Source organism: Psittacula echo, assembly GCF_963264785.1.
Source record: "Psittacula echo genome assembly, chromosome: Z".
Classification (NCBI taxonomy): domain Eukaryota; kingdom Metazoa; phylum Chordata; class Aves; order Psittaciformes; family Psittacidae; genus Psittacula; species Psittacula echo.
Window position 1 is genome coordinate 47569097 of NC_137742.1, and position 21676 is coordinate 47590772.

The 21676-nt window shown below is 35.3% G+C and overlaps 1 protein-coding gene across 1 annotated transcript in view; it reads right to left on the bottom strand.

The window, feature by feature from the left end:
* Window positions 1-16484, bottom strand: part of CNTNAP4 (contactin associated protein family member 4) — a gene marked incomplete at both ends in the record, with an annotated part of 227851 nt that extends 211367 nt beyond the window's left edge. The window contains one exon of the mRNA XM_080637446.1: window positions 16400-16484. Within this exon, the coding sequence (XP_080493572.1) occupies window positions 16400-16484 (85 nt within the window). The remainder of the gene's footprint in view (window positions 1-16399) is intronic.
* Window positions 16485-21676: the final 5192 nt, after the last annotated feature.

Below are 21676 nucleotides of genomic sequence, written 5' to 3' on the forward strand. Positions count from 1 at the left end.
AAAAAAAAAAGAGTTGTGTTTATGAATTCTTCTCCCTGTAAAATTAGGATGTGTCATCACTACAGAGCAGAATAAAGATATCCTAACAAAGAACTACATGATGACAGAGTAACAGAAATAGGATGAAATCCAACACCAGAAAGTACAAGGTCATGTACTTGAAAGGAATTAACAAGAATTTCAGCTCAAGTCAGAAGCTTGTTAGATAGATGTGGCTGAAGTGTATTAGTCAGTTGTAAGATGACATGGAATTACCTACCAGTATGAACACCTGTGAAAAGCAAGTGGCTGCTTAAAATTTATCATATTCTATTGCTGTCTTAACATGAAGGATTACAAATCCACGTTCCAACCTCAAAGATAAGGTTATAAACATATATATAAACATACCAAACTGTACGCCAGTGGCAGAAGATAGCATTTCATCCACAACCCTCAATCATTTTACATTACACATTTAAAAGGAAGAATGAAGTGGTGGGATAGTAAACAAAATTCAGCATTACTGATTACTTGTTCTTAGATGAATGACAGAATTCTATTGAATTAGCAACATGCTATCAAGCAATAAAATATACTGATGAATTCAAGTCTCATCATCTAAATTGAAAAATCTGGAATTTTAAAAATGGATCTTTAAATTAAAATCAATAGCTTGCACCTAACGATAATATAAATTTTGGTAGTGCTCTGTAATTGAGGGATGTTGGATGGACATATGGATAATCAGCCCGAAGAGTTCCTGTTTGATTTAGATTGTTAAAACTATCACAAATAGAGTAATATAACTGAGTATAAAACAAATAAAACTAGGCTTACTGTTTCAGGCTGCCTACCTGAAACAATGAAAAACACAGGTAATGTGTATTTCCCTTTCCACTTATTCCTGGAGTACAATATTGCAAAATTACTCTGAGAGTTATCAAAGAGAGACAGAAAAACAAGAAGAGAAAGACATCTTCATTACAACCCCCTCCCATGTTGTAATAGAGCTTAAATACTGTATAAAAGAACTACACCAAAAGGACCTTTGTATATACCACATTTTTAAATTGCTTTAAAAGAATTAATAAGGCACGTGAGGCACAACTTAATATTCAATTTAACTGAAGAATAAATTTTGCAGTCCAAATCTTTTTTCAATAAAAAAGGTTTGAGATAAATTTGCCTTCATGGTTATGAGACCAGCCCACAGTCTTTATTAGATAAATTATCATATGTCTTGTCAATATGTCAATTTTTTGGTAGAATAAAATTTTTGTATGAGCTTCCACTGTTTTGTTTAGGTTGAAGATGGTAAGATCTTAATATCTTGGCAAACTCTAATAACTCAAAGGTACCCTAGATGGTACAAGTATGTGATTCTTTTTCTGAAGAGCATGCACTGTCTGACAGAACCCAGTTATTTTTTTTCTTGGCCCTAGCTTCTCAAGTTCGTCATTTTCAGTAAGAGTAGTCTTTGCATGCCAGTCCCTTGCTGGACACTTCCTCATACTTCCGTACATATTTGTATATATCAATACAAAGGCAAAAGGTTTGTGTTTTCCTGTATGCCTTATTTTGTTGGCCTGCTTAAAGAAATGTTATTCACCTGTAAAGAAAACAAATGTAATGATCTCCTAAACTTGTATGGTGTCTAGAAAAACACTGCATTTCATTATTGTTTAATGAATTTATCCAGTATTAAAATAAAGCTTATCCTGCCATTCCAATGAATGCTCATGATCTAGCTAGTGATGTATTATCAATGCATTTCCTCTTTGAGACTGCCTAAGTTTAGAATCAGACCAGATGTGCAAAAATGTGGGAAATTAGAGAAAACTCCCCCAGTCCCCAAAGTTACAACATTAAAGAAATATTAGGGTAAAATGCAGCTACTACTTCCAGGGTAGAATGTGCTTGGCATGACAAAACACATAGCAGCTGTCAAACAAGAAAAATAAGGAAAGACATTGGTGTTTGAGCAAGGAATTATGGTGAAACTGCTTTCCTTGGATGAACTTTGCTTGTTATAAGCTCATTGTAATACCAAAGCACACCTCCAACTCAAACCTTGCCACTTCCAATGTATGAGTAACTTCACAGACCATGTGCTTTAAATTTTTATTAATTTTGTTAATTGTAACTTTAAAAGCAAAAAGAAAGAATTTTACAACAATCAGTAACAAAAGAACGTGTGACTAAAGTCACTCAAACTCTACCTAAAAGTAAATTAGGAAGTGGAGATTCAAGTGGACAATAAAGGTGAATTAGGAAGAGGAGAAGTTAGGGAAGATTCCATCACAGCTGCTGGGATTGGTCAATTAGTTGGATTTGTCTTCTCTCCAGCACGGGTGCCTACGGGGCAAGAACTATATCACACTTAATGATAAACTCTAGTTGTCTTTTGTATATTTTATACTTGTTCTTGCAGTCAGAATACTATCAGTGTCAATCTGCAAACCTTAACCTGTTATGAATTTGTAAAATAAAAATTCTCTGCTGCAATCTGTTTTGTGCATTTCCAGAAGCTTGAATAATTGACTTGACTGGTGAATCTGTTAATGTGAATCCCTGAACAGGATAGCTGAACCACCCTTCAATACAGTGTGCTGTCCAGTAAAGTCCTTGTAGCAGGCTCTGAAAGGCTATGCAGGCTCCAGGGTCTTGTCATTCCTGGGACAATGACAACCATCATATAGAAAGGTCTGGGGAAAAAAACCCTTCTTAACATGACACCCTGTATTTCTTGCTATTAAATCAGTAAATTTAAACAGATGGCAGGGGCAGATGGGGTGGTAAGGGAAGCAGCTATGTTTTGAAGGTTTTGACTAAATATGGCAGCATCAAAGACATAAATATCAATATGAGTTTTTCAAATCAATGGAGTCTTGCAGTGGTACCACACTGTCAAAAAGCAATTGTATTTGCTTGCAGTACATCCAGCAAACTGCAATCTACATAACCCAACTTCATAAGAAAATCTCTGCTGAGCCAAAGACATCGTAAACGGTCAGAGGAAAGGAACCAGTTATACTAGATGTACCACACGTATTAGTACAATCAGGAATGTCCAGTTTCTCAAAAACCTAAAGAACGCCTGAGATGAGACCTATAAAAAGGAGTTACCATGTTTTTTGGAAAGTTTAGTCAGTGTCAAAATCCTTAGGACAAAACACAGGCCAAAATTCATAACTCTGTAGTATCTATTTCTGTTGTAATTACTCCAAAATACAATTAAAACAGAAGGAATAGCCAAAATGTTGGTATTTTTCTCTAAAAGCAGAAACATTTTATGTGTCATGAAGCACATATCCATAAAAACTTAAATATTTGGCTGTTGGCCCAGCTTTACTAACATCTGTAGCTTGCTACCTACAGAAAGCATTCAGTGGCTGCAGCATACTCTATAACCTTCCTTGCTCTGTACAGACCACAGAGACCAATCAAGAACTCTCTCCATCTGGACAACTGATGGATCCTGTAAATGGAATCCACCAATCTAATAAAGAGAACACCAATTCCCACTATAAATCTCACTGAAAATAAATTCTTTCCTTACTGTCATGATTATTTATCTCCTTTCTTGACAAAACCTACAGTTTTAAATACAGAATTAAAAAAAAAAAAAAAAAAAAAAAAAAGACTGCTCGCTGTTTAACATAAAAGGACCAAGAATTGATCAAACCTGCTATCAATGAGAGGAAAAAAAGACAGTAAGAAGTTTTCCGTCATTCGGAAATGCACTGCTTCTTGCGGATGTGAGGCCAGAACACAGTAGTTGTGAATGAGACATTCAGAAAACCCCCAGAAAATGTTTGTGCAGGATGTTCTGCATTTGTATTTTTAATCTGAATGTGTATCAACATTAACTCTGAAACTCACTTACAAGAACAAAAATGGATCTATTCCTTATCATCCTTAGGCAGATTCTGCACTGATATGTCCAATTAAAATACTTGTGTTCTGCATCAAATTAACACATGCAATTGTGAATGAACATACACAGGAAAACTATGTAAAATCTGAGCATGAAATAGAGGTCAAAGAGAGCACTGCAGTGTGAAGCACATTAAAAAGATGCAAACATATGGTAAACATCTTTGTTCCAATTTAAAAGTCATGATTTGTAAAAAACAAACAAATCCCTGCATATGCAGTCATTTTTTACATCTAGATTTCCAACTACACTGTTACAAGAGCAATCTTGCCAGCCTAAAGAATTCATTGATATTGTGCATAAAGTTTTTCTGAAGTTTAAATGTAAGAATTAAATGATACGAGTTCTTTCTTGCTGTTTTACAGGTGCTGATGTCAGCTAGATCCCTGCTGAAGTCCTTCCTTTGACAGCTACTACCATCAGCAAGGCCAGAAAGAGGCCTACACTTAAAAGCCTGGAGACCTGCATGCAGATTATTCGTGCATTCATTAAGGTAACTGATTACATGTTTTTATTCTTGTTCCACAATTAAAAAGATCAGATATTAAAAAAATCCTTGTAAAGTTTCATTTTGTTCAATTATTTTAATACTGGAATTTCACAAAAGTTATACAATACCAAAAGACAGCATAAGGATGACCTACCAACACTGACTGTTGACATGCACAAACAAGCTTTGTGAGTAAACTCATTTGCTAGCACAGAAGATGAGCTACAAGCAGTACACACATTTTAAGTGACTAGTAGTCTCTTCTCTGTTTATTAGTTGTTTCTTTATATATTCAAGTATACACAAAACTTTGAAGCTGGAAGGATCTATGTCCATCCACTCATACCACTATGAAAAGCCCTCATTTTTCGGTAACGGTAAGAAACAGTAAAGAGCAAGAGCAGCGAAGGCTGCTCTTGGCTGCCAAACTACATGTCAGAAATAGGTAATTCCAACTCTTGGACAACTTGCCAGCACAAAAAAATGAGGCCATGGTAAAAATAAAAAAATCTGGCATCTGAATTTCTGATGCCTGCAAAAGGGAACAGAAGCAGTTTACGAAATACTGTGACTGTCACTGACAAAGCACTGGATCTCCAAACCTTTCTTTTGATTAATCACATAACATTATTTCATACTACAGGAAATTTCAGCCTAGAAAAAAGACTAAACCAGAGTCAATTAAAAAACAAACCAACATGAACATTTTCTGCATCTTGGGCAAGTGTAAATTTTTATAAGCCAATGAATTAAGTTTTAAGTCCTTGTTGTGGTTTAACCCCAGCTGGCAACTATGCCCCAGACAGACACTCTTTCACTCCCCCCAGTGGGATGGGAGTGAGAGTTGTCTAGTGGGATGGGAGTGAGAATATTTGATTTTCTTCTGAATCTTAGTTAGGCTTTGAAAATAAAATCTTTGCTCAGTCTAAAGGAATAAAACAATTCCTCTTTCCTGAGAAATTCCCTACACTAATACAGATAGCACACTATGATCTGGCATACGATTTCTCACTGATGAAAAGATTGTGGGAAAAATTACAATGTATTATTTGGTCAGCATAAATTAAAGTGGATACTATCTTTCAAATACTTTTAGGACATTAAAGGATACTATAAAGTTGAACACTCTTTATATTCCATGTGGGTAACACACTGAGCGCTTACCACTTACTGCCATTTACCACCCATTTATGTGGTCAGATTTTACAAGAAATTACATTTTTAGAAAGCACTTTACAGTGTTTTATTCTGAAAAACGATATTGCACTAAATAGTACATGATTTTTTTCTGACTGAAACGGTGTATTATTTCAAGTGTTTTTAACATGGTTTTAGCAGTGGGGTTCCAAAGTCAGAGGAACTACTTCTTCAATACAGCTTCCTCCTACACATACCTCTCTACTAGCAAGTGGCAGGGTAGGAAAGCAAGGATCACAGGAACATTTCAAAATCCTCAGGAGTCTGGGTCTTCCAGGTTTTAGATTATTTTATGTTATATTTATCCAACTTGAATGACTGAGAAAAGGACACATCCAAGTTGCGACACTATTTTCCAAATGTACTTCTACATTAATTAAAGCAACAGAAGTACTATAAATAATAAAATACATATAGAATCAGTAAATCATAATACTTCTGATACTATCAAACAACAAGGTATGAAAAATTAATCTCTAAAAAAAAGTTTGCTAATAAGCAATTAAAGCATTCAACAAGAAATTGATACAAATAAATATAACTATAAAAGCAAACGTGTTAATATGAGCATCATAGTTAGCATTTCCTCAGTAAGCCACCACAGTATTTTTTTCCTGACAGTAGCTTGTTGGTAGGTTTTTGAATCATGCCTTTCACTCTGTAATGTTCAAGTATGCACAACCACACACTGAAACTTGACATAATTTGATTCCACTCAACATACATTTTTCTAAGACACTGCAGCAGTATCTTAGAAACACATCCACTGAGATGTTACGAAAACATATTAAAACTATCAAAACAGAAATTAACCCTTTCAGTACACTCATCACACATACACACAAGAGGTGAGAATTCTCTGTTAGAATTTCTCAACCTTTCTTAGAATATCCTTACCTAGATCTCAATCCTTCCCTAGAATACCTACAGACAACACATTACCACCCTTCCCAAGAATCAAAATGCAAAGAGAGAAGAAGGAATGCAATTTTTGCCATGGTGGATTATGTTCTCTCCCAGCTCACCACTACCCCCCCCCGCCAAAAAACATGACACAAGATTGTGTAAAAAAGCTTAGTGTCTACAACAGTATCCTAAGCATAAAACAAATCAATTTCATAATGGTGAATGCATACCTCACTCATTGTTCTCAAAATCTGGGACTGACTGAATATCTTATGATTTCTGGACTCCTGCAAGCTAGGAAATAGATGTAGACAATTTTCAAAGGGTTCAAAAATAACAACCCCTCATTACAGACAGCAAAGAGTAGTTCACATTGGTGCTTGCACATCAATCATCTTTCCTCACAGTCTTCATCTTTTAAATTTTTAGTTTTCCTGATCAAAAAGAATTACTCAGGACACAGTAAAGCAGAACTATACTGCATACGAATGATATAAGAGATAGTCACAGTTCACAAAAGTCAAAACAAGTTTGCAGTTGAGTACAGATTACGGTCTTTTGACCCCTCAGGAAGGAAAGAGAAAAAAGAAGTCATAATGCCTCAAAGCACATTAACAATAGACAAGGAGTAGATGGTAAAAAAGTGATGATTTGTAAAAGAAATTTATACATTTCCTAACATATCTTAAAGGCTTCTTCAGAAGAGTGCTTCTAACCTTCACCTCTGTCTAGGACAGCTGACAGTTTTACACTTATTTATTGTTATATGCACCGCAAGTTTCACCCAGATGAAAAAATAAATATATATATATATCGACAGTGTCTTACAGTAACCATGGGGCTATCAAATCCAAACAAATAATTCATAGCTGATTCATCTATCATTTAATTCCTTCTACATTTCATCTTACTTACTGAAGCCAGAATAATAGTTTTTACAGCACTGTGCCATGAGCAAAGCCCTGTCATAGTCCTCTTCTTGTGCCAAACTCATCACTGTCCTCATGACTGTCCAAAAATACATTAAGAAATACGACCACAAACCACCACGGTTCTGTTTCTCCTGTCTTACAGGGAAAGCAACATATCCAATTACATATATTGACATGCACAGATACGTTTATGCAAGAGTAAACAAGCTAAAATTGTGGGCAAGTATTTGCAAACAAGTTTTATAATGATCCCTTCTTTCTCCAAGAGATCTGTTCTTGGTCTTAATTACTTGAGAACGTGTCTACTGTGTGGAAAAGCAGACCCTGAGGCAGGCTGTGCTTGAGGACAAAAATGCAATCGCTGAAGGGTACAGGGGAGCTCCACAGCACACTGGCATGGTACAGCTGAAAAACAGCCCTACAAATTCCAGATTCAGGCTGATAAAACCAAGAGTTACCACAACACACCTTGTCAGTTGGAGGACAGAGTTCAGCAACCCCCTGTGTGTTCTGCTGTATTCAGATACTTCTGAAAGTGCTAAGTTTTGAGTGGCTATTTTACCCTTGAAAATTAAAATCAATCATCGATTTTTTTAAAAAAATGTTCCTATTTGCTCATAAAACCAGAGCAGTACTTTTTCACTGTAGGCATATAAATTCTTTAACCACAGGAAACAGCTAAAATTCTAAATGTTTTTTCTCCTCATGTTTATTTTTTGTCAAATGGACAAATGAGCAATTCTTGTTTGTTACACAGTTCCGTATCTGAGTTCTCCAACCAAAGCAAAATGAAAAGACTAGTACATATAAAGCATGCTACATAGAAAGTAAATAGACACCCATTATATTCAGACTATGCAGCATACCACTGTTGAATGAATATTCAGCTCATTCTTTCTAAAGCTTTTATTCAATATCTATTTAGGCAAAGCTCCAGTTGATGCTCCAATTGATTCTACTAGGAGCTTTAGCTGAATCAGAACATCAAGACACAGTGTCATTTTTCATTAATTTAAAAAAACCCAAATCTTAGCTACTAACGATTATGGGTTTTCTTCTAGAAAAAGAATGGTAAGTCTCTCCATGATTACAAAACTATTGCAAATCAGACTGCTGCATAGTAGGTAAATATCCAATGACTGACCTGGAGAAGAAGTTACAGTGAGATCCAGTTTGCTGGCTTGGAGCATAAAAGGACTTCCTAACCTGTATAGCAGTAAGTTTATAACCATCATTAGGTGATGGATAGTAGACAGGCTTTAAAGTAACTATAAACGTACCAAGATACTTTTATCTGTTTTATTACTGTTCTATGAAAAGAAATGCTGATTTACTCATAATAGTCACTTCTTTCCCTATGCTTTCTTTAGAAGAAAAAAAAAAGAAAAAAAAAGATATTTAAGACATTTTCACAAGACTGGGGTTAAAACACAGCCAATTGTCCCAGGTGGGCAGAACAGGCAATTCCAGTTTTTTTATGTTAATGAGTTTTTCTCTTTATTAGAACATTGTGTAAGGTTCAAAATACTTGTGTATTTCATGCTTTCAGGAGTGAAATATGTTCTCACTCGTAGGATTTTTCCATCTCCTCACTTAGACCCTATATTTTGACTAGGACTGTGAACAGCAGCAGCTTTAACCCTTGGGAAATAGAGGAAAACCCAACTACCCAAACACAGACTAGGGAGGCTAGGAGCTTCAATACCAAACATGAATACATTAGGTATAGCCAGCGATTACTGCACAAGGCAGTCAGTACAGCTTGCTATTATGTTTTTCCAGCAGTAATTAGAGAAGGGTATTTTGATGGAACTGGGACCCATGTCATATAAGTTTTTATGTCTACAAAGCCTATAGCCGACCTAGTTATTTAGACTCAGAGTCATAATCAGTGATGAAGCAAATGGCACTTCTACACAGTAATCGCCTCATACTGGATAACTAACTTTGCATGCTATTTCTTCCTTCCATCTTCTACATGACTTCTTCCTATAAGAAATATTTTTTTCTCTCATATGACTAAAAAGGGACTTAGCTATCTCAGAAGCAAATACCCAACTCTAGCATTTTTAATTTTAGACAGGTAAATCCCAATTTTCCAGTCTCTGCAGGAAAATTCATCATATACCTCAACAGTAAGGCACATTTGCTAATATCTGAAGCAGTGAAAATTCAGCTCCTCTATAGTTATTTCTAATTCTAAACGTCTTCCAGATTCAAATCAGTGTCTTATTGTTAATATTACGTGGCATTAAACATCATACGACCTTTACCATTAATTTGTAATACCCCCTCTCCTTCCTGCAAAACCTTCAGATAGCTGCAGAATACCCACGTTGAGCATACCCAGTCAAATGTAACTGAGGGAAGAGTGCAGTGCTGCAGGTGAATTAACCAAAGTGATTCAGGCTCTCTGTATGCAACTCAGCCTGTTGACAGCATCATGTTTGTAGTGCATGTTACCCTTTGAAGGTCTTACTCTTGCTATCTTGTTCAAGATCTCTGCTTCTCTAATAATAATTTACTCAGTTTGCTCTCCTACTGAGGCTGTTTAATTGGTGTTACAGCATCTGAATAAGAGCAAATTTTTATACTTGTTTAATCACATACTTTATAAGACTTTATTTTATTGTTGTTTAGAATTTTGCTTAAAGGTATATTTTCACAATAACTGATCAGGTCAGCCAGATACAGCTGGAGAAAAAAAAATCTTTATAAAATATTTTTAGGAACAACATAAGTTTTTGAAAAGCTGTTTCTATCTACATTTCAAAGTGTACAGATAAAGCCCTTAAAAAGAGCAAGAGCTTCTTCAGCGATCGTCTGAATAATGAGTGACATTAAGTAATAAACATAAATTATAATATTCCAGCATGCTGTTTCTAACTATTTTTCTTTCAAGACCATGTATGTAAATATTTTAATTGCTAAAAGACTGCTATAGAAACAAACAGGCACTCTAACAGCAAGGAATAAGCAATAGCTTATTCTTGAGCACAACCAAATAACAAGATCTACTTACGAAAAAAGTAATTAGACCAGCTACCCAGCTGAATAGATTTCCTAACAGTATTTTTTCTCTATCCTTCAAGATTTAAAATCCTAGCTGTAGTTTTCTTCACTAGTCTATTAAGCGAGCATGGCATTTAAATAATAATTCTGTAGTTAATAATTATAATCTACTTTAGATGTCAGAAGTTTCCTGGTTTTCATGCACTTTTCATATTACTGCACTGAAAATATTCATTAGGTAGAATATAAACAGTATCATTTTTACCTCGCAGTCCACACTACATTTTGCTTATTAAAAAATAGCATAGAAACTTGTAATAAACACTGAAAACTGTCTCCTGAAAAGCAAAATATTGGACACCAACCCTCCTCTGCATTTTACAGATTTAACTCAAGATTACTGGCATAGTTTTCATCTGATAGAAGACCTACAGAGTATTCCTTTGACAAACACCAGTCTGCAATGTTATACTTGTACATATATAAAACACAAACACTCAGCAGATAACTAAGCACAATTGAATATTTAAATATAAAACACTGAAGAGTCAAAATTTCAGTTAACCACATTTGGTTAAACCTTAATGTTAAAGCTGCACCATTTTTTTACAAAAAAGCAAAACAAAACCACTTTTGTCACGACAACATACTGTCTCTTATACATTTTATGTTATTTTCAAGTTTAGAGAGACAGCTTTTGTCATAATGCCATTTATATAATGCATGTTTGTATGCTGAAATACACATAATCTCTTTTTGAACTTTTAATGTAGAACTCAATCACAGACCCTGACTGCCAAAGTTGTAAGTTACAAAAAGAATTTTATATTCAAAAACTACCAGATCAAACTACCAAAACTATTTAATATTAGTCCTATTTACCACTGCATAAAACCAAGCAATTATACAGGAACTTGTGAGATCACCGTTATCATTATTCTTTTTAGTTTTCCTTCCCCTCTTCATAAAAAGACTGAAAACTGAGAGGAAAAAGAAAATTTAAACTTTTCACTTCAGAAACCTCTTGAATAAAGTTAATGTGTACTTCTAGAGTCACCAACAGGCATTCTGATTTTAGTATTTGGTATTTCTTTATCATGCCTAACACATTGCTCAATGTGTTCTACAAAGGAGTGTCCTTTGAGTTAGCGATGGATCTCACTGCCCCCACCTCTGTTGTCACCTTCTTAGTTGAGAGCAACTAACAATGAATAAACATTTAAAAGTACTGAGAAGCAGTTCTAACTTTCACAAAAAAACCAGAACTGTAATCCTGTGCAATGCTGCACAGTAACTCTCACTTGCAAGTAGCAGCAAACTACAGGGTTAGTTCGCGGGGGGGGGGGGGGGGGGGGGGGGAGGGGGGGGGAGGAGAGGTGTGTGTTAGAAAATAAGTATTTGAAACATGTAATGCTTTTCAAGCATTCAAGTGTTCTTTGATTTGCTTCTTTGGGGTGGGAGGCAGCAGGGGTAAGAAGGGATGGCAGAGAGATTTGACCTATTTTTCCCAGCTAAACTTCTAGAAGCTATGAAGATGAAGCAGTAGACAGAATACTGGTAAATATATTATCACATGAAATATATTAATATATGACAAACTATTTGTTGCTTTATACTGCAGTGCAGAAGATAAAAATACTAAAGCTGAGCATGGTACCTTATATGCATATACAACTAAAACACAGTATATCCTAACACATAACGCGAAAGTTATTACTAGCACTGACAATATACTTCATATATAACCTACTGCATTTCTGTTTTATGGTTTATTCTAACATACTTCGAGAATGTCATTACTTGCCTGTCACTATCCATCAATCATAACCAAATTTTCTCCATCCATCCCGCTGACTGAGCCCAGGGACAAAATGTACATGGGAATTTGAAAGCCTAGCGCTCTGGGATGCAAATTCCTGATCATACTCAGTGTAATCAACCCAAGGCCTTTCTGTGAATTCTCAACCTTGAAAGTCTGAAATAAATTTTGACAGTTTTATTGATTAGTATTGGTTTAGATTTGATCTTAGTACAATCTTTTGATGTTACTGTACTAAAAACATGCAAAATATACTAGAGATGTCTGTAATGTTTCATTCATGTAAATAATTGCCCAGACATGGCTGGTCTCTGAAGGGGTCTCCACTGCTATTGCAGAGTAGAGATTGATAATAATGAAAAGAAGGTAAATATTAAGACGAGTAAGGAAGTTTCTACTTTCAGCTCCCCTACACTTAATATCAACCACAAACTAATGATAAAAGAATTACATTTCAATTTAAATTTTTTGTGGTAAATAGCATTTTAGCGTATTTTTCAATGTGATTCCATAAAGTTGTCAAACAGCCTATGGAACTGTTTGGTACCAATAATTAACACCAGAATGAAATTATTTTTTAGATTAAGATCCAGTATGTTCCCTGTAGCAAGTAATCTCTTCCCTCTGGATATTACTTGTACAATGACATGCACCTGATAACATAATCAAGGTATGTGATCACTCAGTCCTCTATTTTAAAACTTCAGTATCATTAACCGCCATTCTCTGCCAGCCTTAGAGTAGGTTTTCTGTAGTAGCATTAGCAAAAAAAAAAAAAATCCCTGATATTTAAAAATTATACTAACAATAATAAAAATTTCTGCATTTCTATAAATTATCATTATTGCAGAAAAAATACAAAAATCTGAATTGATAAAATATTCCATAAAACTGGAAAGTTTTAACAAAGAGAAGCAGGTATAAAGAGGTGAGAATTTACACAGGAAGTCCCTAATGTGTTCTCTTTATTTCCATTCACCACAAAATTAACCTTAATCATTTTTAGTCACAGTTGACTTGATGTCTGTAGAGGATTTAATTATGTTTCATGCAACACTTCAGTTTTACAGAGTTAAAAAAAAAAAATACTGCACCTATTAGAGTACAAATTTCTGGCAAGCTCTCAAGGGCTGATTTAGTAACTTGCTGATTTACAGCTGTAGAGAAAGTTCTCAATAAAATAGAAATGTTTCCTAGAACCAGTGGAAAAAATCTTACAGGAATATTTTAATCCTTAATTTAAAGCTCACACTTGACCTTATGCAGTTACTTATTTGCAGTTGTGCACTTCAAACTTCTTTCAACTGCTTTGTTAGTGCAATTCTTTGCAATGAAGGAAGCATAGGAAAGCACAAGGCACCACTACTACAGAACTTTTAAAATGTTTGAGTTTCCAGCAGGAATTATTACCGCTCATTGTTGGAAATGTTAGTGCTATTTTTCAGCAGAAAACAAGCAAACAAATCCAAAATAAAACCACAGAAATTAACTTTGATATTCTAGGTAGTCGAGTCTGTCACTTTCAGGTAATCTAAGAATCTAAAAATCATTTTACTCAAAAGAGAAGTACATTGATTCTTTCAAGACAGACGTAATTAGAACAGATCTATATTTTGATCCAATACAGTTTCTTTATAAAATTGATATAGTGACATCAACACTGTCACTTCAGGATAAAGTATAAAGGTTTTTATTTTGGTCTTAATGGCAGTGGGTCTGAAGTAAGACAAGGCAGAAGTTAGGCATTCAGGATATTATACTAAAGAAATAACCATAAAATTTAAAGAAGAAAAATAAATTAATTTAGAGGAAGAATACTGAAAAGACCTATTTTTTTTTTTTTTTTTTTTTTTTTTTTTTTTTTTTTTTAATGAATGGCAGCCTACTGGACAATCTACCATCAAAATTCATGCAAGAATACTGAACTTTAAACCTGTCTGAATACATTAATGCCTGAAGTAGAGTCAGCTACTGAAATGGATTTCATTTCCTGCTCAACTTCTCAAGAAAAAAGGAGTAAAGCAGGGTCAAGGGAATAGATCATGGCTGCTGTTTGTACCTACTGTAATCAGTAATTATGAAAAAAATATTTTCTCCTAAGGTCATTTTATGAAACCTAGCACACTAACCCATTAATACTTCGATAACTGAGATGGAAACTGCCACTTTTAAAACTAACTAATTCTCCCTCTGAAATGCTCACTCCCAAAATAATATATAAACAGATTTTTTTTTTTCCAGATTAGATACTGAAAAGGAATAATATGCATTAGATTGGCAAAATTCTCATCACATGTTAGCACTCACTCCTTAATTTAAATAATTTCATTTACTTTTCCTTGCCTATAGCATGGGAGAGTTCTTACTTTTTCAGTTCAGATGAGTGATTTGACACAGGATTTAGGAATTATTCATAAATAAAGATACTACACATTAATAAATACTAAAATATATGTGGAAAATTGCTTCATTCAAGTCCCTCATTTTTATACTGTAAGTTTGGCTTGGTTTTGAGAAGTACTTTGGAAGGCCAGTAGTAAATATATTTCATACCTGATTTGTTTTATGCTTCATAATTCTGCACTGGGGAGAAGCCTGAGCCTTTTCCTTAAACCTTGCTTCCCAAATTGTAAGAGTGACCTCTAGTGCTTTACTGCGTAACTGTGTAATGCAAGTCTTTTTTGCAACGGTTTCAATATGCCTTCTTGTAAGCAACTGATTTAGTTTTGCGCCTACTGCCAAATGCTATTAATGTGCAATTCAATTATCATGGTCTTGTGAAAATGGATGTATTCATAAACTGTACAATGCAGAATGATGAAGAGAATTAAAGCTGTGGCTGAATTGCAGTAGGGTGTTTAACAAGAGGAACTCAGTATTCATGTTCAGGGCTACAATATGCACTTGAGTATCAAATGAGATATCATTACTGAATGACAGCACAAGATCATTTTGGTGCTGCAGTGTGAATGTCTGGCTCATGGGAGCATGTTTAGTTTACAAACCATCCATATATAACCCCCTGTGGCTGTAGATCCTTTGAGCACTTCAAACTTCTCTGTCATTGCCCTAATGTTTCCAGGGAGCTGTCTCCTGACACTGGACTGTAAGGTTATTCCTGAACATTCCTTCTTGCTTTGGCATGTACTTTCTTCCCAAAGATGCATTGTTCCTGCCCTCCCCATTCCTGTGATGCACAACCAGTGTCTGAAAAGGGGGAAAATATGCTCTGTTAAGATTATGAGCATCTGGCATTTAGGCTACTGTTCTATCACATGTATGCAAAATTAAATCCCTCAGCTTGCTGAAGCTGAATCAAATTGATCAAGAATAGCTCAGAACTACTACTGAATGATAAAATCCATGACAATTATGTTTTGGTAAGTTTTTACTTTTATTCTTAATGTAAAGATAATTAATCTAATTCAACACTGAAACCAGAGATTTTCAGGTATATGTCTTATTTGCCTCCTAGGTAGCAGACTGTCTTTAAAACTGTAATCACCACCTTTATTTTGCAAGACCACACCACTGGCTAACTCATTTTTTTAAAAAAACTTTCTGCTGGAACTGATAGTGTTCTCTTTAGTCATGCATGAACAATATTCCCTAAGCAAGCAATGCAGAGACTATAAAGTCTTGCTACCCACGTTTTTCCCTGTTACATTTATACTGCTCTTGAACTGCACAGTAATGTCCATTAGTTATTTGTGTGCCAGCTTAATTCAGGGGATTGCAAGCTTTCAAAATTATAAATTGTTAAAAACCAAGCTGAAACAGTACACAATAGAAATCTGACAGTAATTTTCATGTAAGACAAAATTCCTTGGAAAATGCTGCATTTACAAACAGAAAACAAAAAATAAAATGGGGCTGAACATGCATCCCTTAGCAAATGCTTTCAGATACACTTAGGCTGTATGTAAGCTTTAAAAACAATATTCTGTACCGAGACTGATGACAAAAATCTCTAGAAGGATTTTAGAACATTTTCAGCCTAGCAACTTGCTGTCATGATTTGAAAGCAATAAACATTTTTCTCAAAAATATTATAAATGAAAATAAAATACCCCAAAGTTTTCAAAACACTGTGGTTTGAGTTTTAAATCCCATGCAATACTTACATTTATTCCCTGCCATTGCCAGGTGCCAATTATGAACAGACAGAAGAAACAGCAGCTTCAAGAAGATTTCAGTGACAGAATCCATGTTCACGGAGGCACCTAGGAGAACCAGAGTATTAGGAAACAGCTGCTCTGTACTTCAGTCCTGCTCCCGCCTCTCCTTGCTGCCTCTCTCTGCCTCTTCTCACAGTGCTTCCCAGGGGCCAGACACCTCAATCAAATGCACTCCGCATCTCCTCACACATACGCACACACCTCCAAATCTGCTTTTCCCTGTAACAACAGCAATCTATGAAGAGCAGCAGCGAGAATCCCTCCTTCAATTTCACAGAATCACTCCGTGCTGAACTGCCAGGCTCCCCGCACCGCTCGGCGGCTGAAGTCTCACTCACGCTCGCCGCGCGTCCTGGACACCCCTGGTGGTGACAGGTAGGAAATGTGGGCTCTGCTGAAAGCCTGACAATGAGGCAGAGCAGCCAGCACGTGAGCACTGAGGCCCAGCCGCTTGCGGAGTGCTTGCCGTGGCCGGTTCTTTGTCAGTATCTTTTGTTTTGTGGGGGGTTTTTTGTTTGTTTGTTGTTGGTTTTTTGTTAGTTTGGGGTTTTTTTGTGTGGTTTTTTTTGTTGTTGTTGTTGTTGTTGTTTTGTTTTGTTTTTATCTTTATCTGTTTTGAGGAAGGGCAGACGAAAGCTTTAGCTGCACATGCTGTCTGTGTGAGTTTTTAGTGTGGTAATTTTGTACACTTTCAGCTGCAAGAGCATTAGAAGTTATGGATTTCTGAATGAACACATTTTACCTGTAGTAGAGAACCTAAACTTAAAAAGAGCAGTCTAGTTTTACTTATGAAGTGAGAGTAGGTCCGAGTGATCAGCTGCACCTCAGAAAACTGCACTCTGGTCAGGTTATTGCTATTATACTCTCTGCTAAAAATAAACAATTATAAATATGATTGTGCCAATCTTTCCCAAAAGACTTTAGCCAGCAGTTACCCAACCACCAGTTACCGAAGTAAAGCACATTTTGCTTTGTACACTTTTGCAAAAAGTAAGCTTTCTTAGACTGTCCTAATGTTTGCACTTCCATTAGATTGGGAAAACGCTTCATTTGGAACAAACTTCAGATCATTATATTTAAACTACATCCTCAAAGTGTTTTTGCAAAACAGACTGAATCACTGTATATGTTAACTATAGAAAAATTACTGTCTGTAGGTCCAGTCCTCGTCTAGTCCTCAAGTCCTCTCTTATTAGAGAATTCCTGAAATTAATGAAGGGAAAGGCTGCACCAAAGGACCACATCAGTGACTCCATCAACTCTGCTTCTGGAAGACTTCCATTGTGCAGGCTGTCTTTTTGTTTTGCAAAAATTACTGTGATGATGCACTACAAAAGGTCTTCCTACTTCTTATGCTCAGATATACCAACAGTTTTTTCCATCCAAAAGGATTCTGGTGTTGGTGAGTCAGACCTTAGCATACTGCTGAGTTTCTTTCTTGTGTGTTGCGGAGACTATGTAATTTAATGCAGATTGCCATGTAGAATGGTTTGGTGTCTGAAACAGATGTGGGATGGAGAAGAAACGTGAGCTAAGCCCCAGAAGCTTCTGAACTTTAATTGCTTATTTAGATCAATTGCTTTATCCCTTGAAGAATGCTCTGATTCAACTAGAGAAGGAAGAGTAAGCTGTATTTTGGTTTCATGCTACCTCAGCCAGCCTAATTTAGGTTTTACAAAAATATATTCAAGGCTCAACCAAAATATCAGAAATAAAAATGCAAAAAACCAAAAACTATTTTGAATGGTGCTTAATGCAGATTTTGGTTCCATTCTTTTAAAAACAGCAAATCAAGTTGATTAAGATTAAAAAGCCCTATTTCTGACCATCCTGGGCACAACGATTATGGGGAAATTAACATAATATTTTGTGCATCCAGCCTTTCTCTCCTCCATACCAACTTTTATTTGTGTGAAAAAGGAATAAAGAAACAGTATTAAAAAATTATGTAGATCAGAAGCTCTCCGGAATCTTCTTTTAAATTATTAACTGCATTTCCAGAGTTTAGTACAATTATAGAGTAATTTGTCCATAAGCTGAATTTCTTTGTCATATAGTTCCTTGAGTTAATATTGACCTTCTGACTAAATTAGTATGAGCATAAAAATATTCCTTGTGCTGCATCTCATCTCTAAAGAATATCCCATGAGATTGTCCTGGACTCTGCAGCTAGACAAAATTTCATGTTTAAAAATAGGATAAATATCACATAAAATATTGGCAAGGACTTTCTATGGAGTAGTTTTGTTTAGGATTAGCTCTAAGAACCCCAGGGCTTGAATCAGGAAGAACTGTTATTCTAGTAATGTAATGCAAATTCAGTAAAAAGGCCAATGCCATTTTGGTAAATATTTGTCTTATAAAAAAGCTTTCAGTCACCAAAAAAATAACATCTGGCAGAGAAGTCACTTTTTTTTTTTTTTTTCGTCTGAATTACAAGTGAATATGTAGATGGATATCATGTACTTTTATAATGATGGAAAAAACAGTCTTAAAATAATATGCTGAAATGTGCACATACATTTGTGTATGGATAGGCAGTATTACAGAAGCCTATGCAACAATATGCATCTAGAATGTGAAGATAATTATCTTCTTTATTTAGGGATGAATCTGTGATGTCTAAAAGTACATAAAGTAACATAGCTTGACTCACCCAGAATATTGCAACCTCTTGTCTGCTATTGTATCATGAAATACCTCTCTCCTGCATCCACGAACTGTTTCTGCTCACTATAATCTTGCCTCTATTCCAACATCTTATTTCCCATTTCTCTTCCATTCAATGACCAGGCTTGTTATTAATTTCTGAGCTCCTTTTTGTGGAACTCGAACAAGTCTTTTCCACTCCTGTTTGGATGCGTAGCTTTTTTACAAGTGTCTTTTCATGGTGGACTCTTATTTCCCTCACTCTTTCAGTGTTTTGTTTTCTTTCTCATATCTTGTTTTTGAAATTTCCCCTGTGTGACAAATATCCTATTCATTCTGTTTCTCTTAGAAACATAACATTTTGTTCAACTGGTTTGATAAAGGATCTTTCCCAGTGGTTCTGCATGTAGGTATTATTAAAAAAGACTGCAAGTGCCCAGAAAGACAGCTATGGTTTGTTATAGATTCATACTCACTGTTGAAACATCTGCAAAATTTGGTTGTGCAAAACTCAAATAATTTGATTTTGATATTGCCAGCTTTCATTTACAAATGAAGGACTTTATAACAGAATCCTTTTTCTTAGCAGACACAAACTGGTAGAAAAATAATTCCTAAAAATTATTCTTACTGTGACTTTTTGTCTACAAAGAGGAAACATTTTTAAATTCATGCTAATGATACTCCTGGTACTGCTGTGATGTGCTTATGAATTGTAAAACAATTTTAAAAGATGATAAAGACATAGCACACCTATAAGATATAGGCCAGGGAATGCAGTTTCCTCTGCCTCTGGCAGGAGGGAAACTTTGCAAGAGAACAGTTATTTTCATTTTCATTGTATCATCGTTATTCACTATATATATTGTTTAATGAAAACAAATGTAGTAAATGAATATTTGCTTGTGAAGCACAAGAATGGAAGTAAGCAATGTCAACAGTAACAATACTGGCTGGATGAAGAGATTTGTTTTAATCCATCCCAGTAAATTCCTCATTTCCCATAAAGTCCTCGGAAGCCAGCAACCAAGCTGGAAATTAGAAATTCACTTACTATCTTCTACATCTCACCTTTCACTAATCCAGCTCTATCAAGCCAACATTTTCTACATCCAACCAGCTTTACCACTTTCTCTTCATTTCAGGAGACTGGGAAAAAAAAAAAAAAAAAAAAAAGAGGAAGAAAGAGAGATACAATTGTAAAACGTTTCTGTTCTTTTCATCCTATTTATTTCAGTTTTCTTGATCTCCTCATCTTCCTCATGGCCCTGATTAACCCTCCTTCTAGTGCCATCTGCTGCAATTTTACTGGTATTACAGGTTTGTCTTTACGGCATCTAGTCGCATTGCGCAGCTGGAGAATGTATCTTTTTAATGAAAACTGAGCTCTTTCAAGATCACGTAAAATCTTCTTCCCAACATTATTAGCAGCCCTACAGGAAAACATTGCTGTAACTGTCTGCAGAGACTTCACACAGACAAATATAAACCAAAAATAAATTAACAGAGCCACATTGTGCTGGGTACACTAAGAATGATATTTGGAATAATTTTTAGCCATATGTAAGACAACATAAAATTCAAACCCTTCTAATACTACTAATTTTTTTTTAATCATAGGTCTCTATAATGTGGGTGACATTGAGTAAAAAATGCTTGTCAGAAATAAAGGCAGTATAACTACTAGTCTTAACTTTTTTTTTTTTTTTTTTTTTTTCCAGTACAGGCAGAATAGTACAGTTTGTCTTCTGATTGCAAAGCTTAAAGTTTTGATTCAGGCTGTTTTTTTAAAAGAGAAAAGAAAAAGCTATATGTGCGCATCGCATCTTACAAATTATTGCAGCTAAAAATGACTTCATTAGGGATTTAAAACCTATTTCTTCTTTGGTTGAGACACAGAACCCAGAACAGATCAGACATGGCTTTATGCACCTTCAGGGGAAGAATGTACTCCCTTTACAATGTTGTAATTCTGGGTTTGAAGGATGGAAGAGGAAGTGTGGCTGCACAGACAGTTTATCTGTTGTTGCTGTCTGATCATTCAGATTTCTCACCTGAAAGGATGCAGTGAAAATCCTGGAGGTATCTTTTTTGAGGTTTTGTGAAAATAGTTTCTTTTAGCCTCTGTGAACCTTTTCATTTCACAGTCAAGAATTTTATTCTTTCTGCAGCAAACACTGTGTGTAACAGGGCTTCCAACACAGGAAATCACAGTTTCAACATAGGGCACTGGAGACTGAATTAATAAATCTTTTAATAAACATTTTTAACAAGTTTCACATGTGAAGGGAGTAATTTGTAAAGGGATAACAAAAAAAAAAAAAAGTAATTTGTACAAATAAAAGAAATAGGAGGATAATAAAAGGAAGCAAGAAAACAGTCTTGAATGACTTGATACTAAGCTACTTTGATGGCTCTCCTCTCAAGTGGAGCGTATCTTGAAAGCCAGGATAATTAAAAAAATGGAAATTGAAAGGGGACAGTGAAGTCGTAAAACATTACATGGATTTATCACTAAATTTATTACTAAAACATTGCTAATATGACAGGTCTCTTACATACCTGAATCCTTCC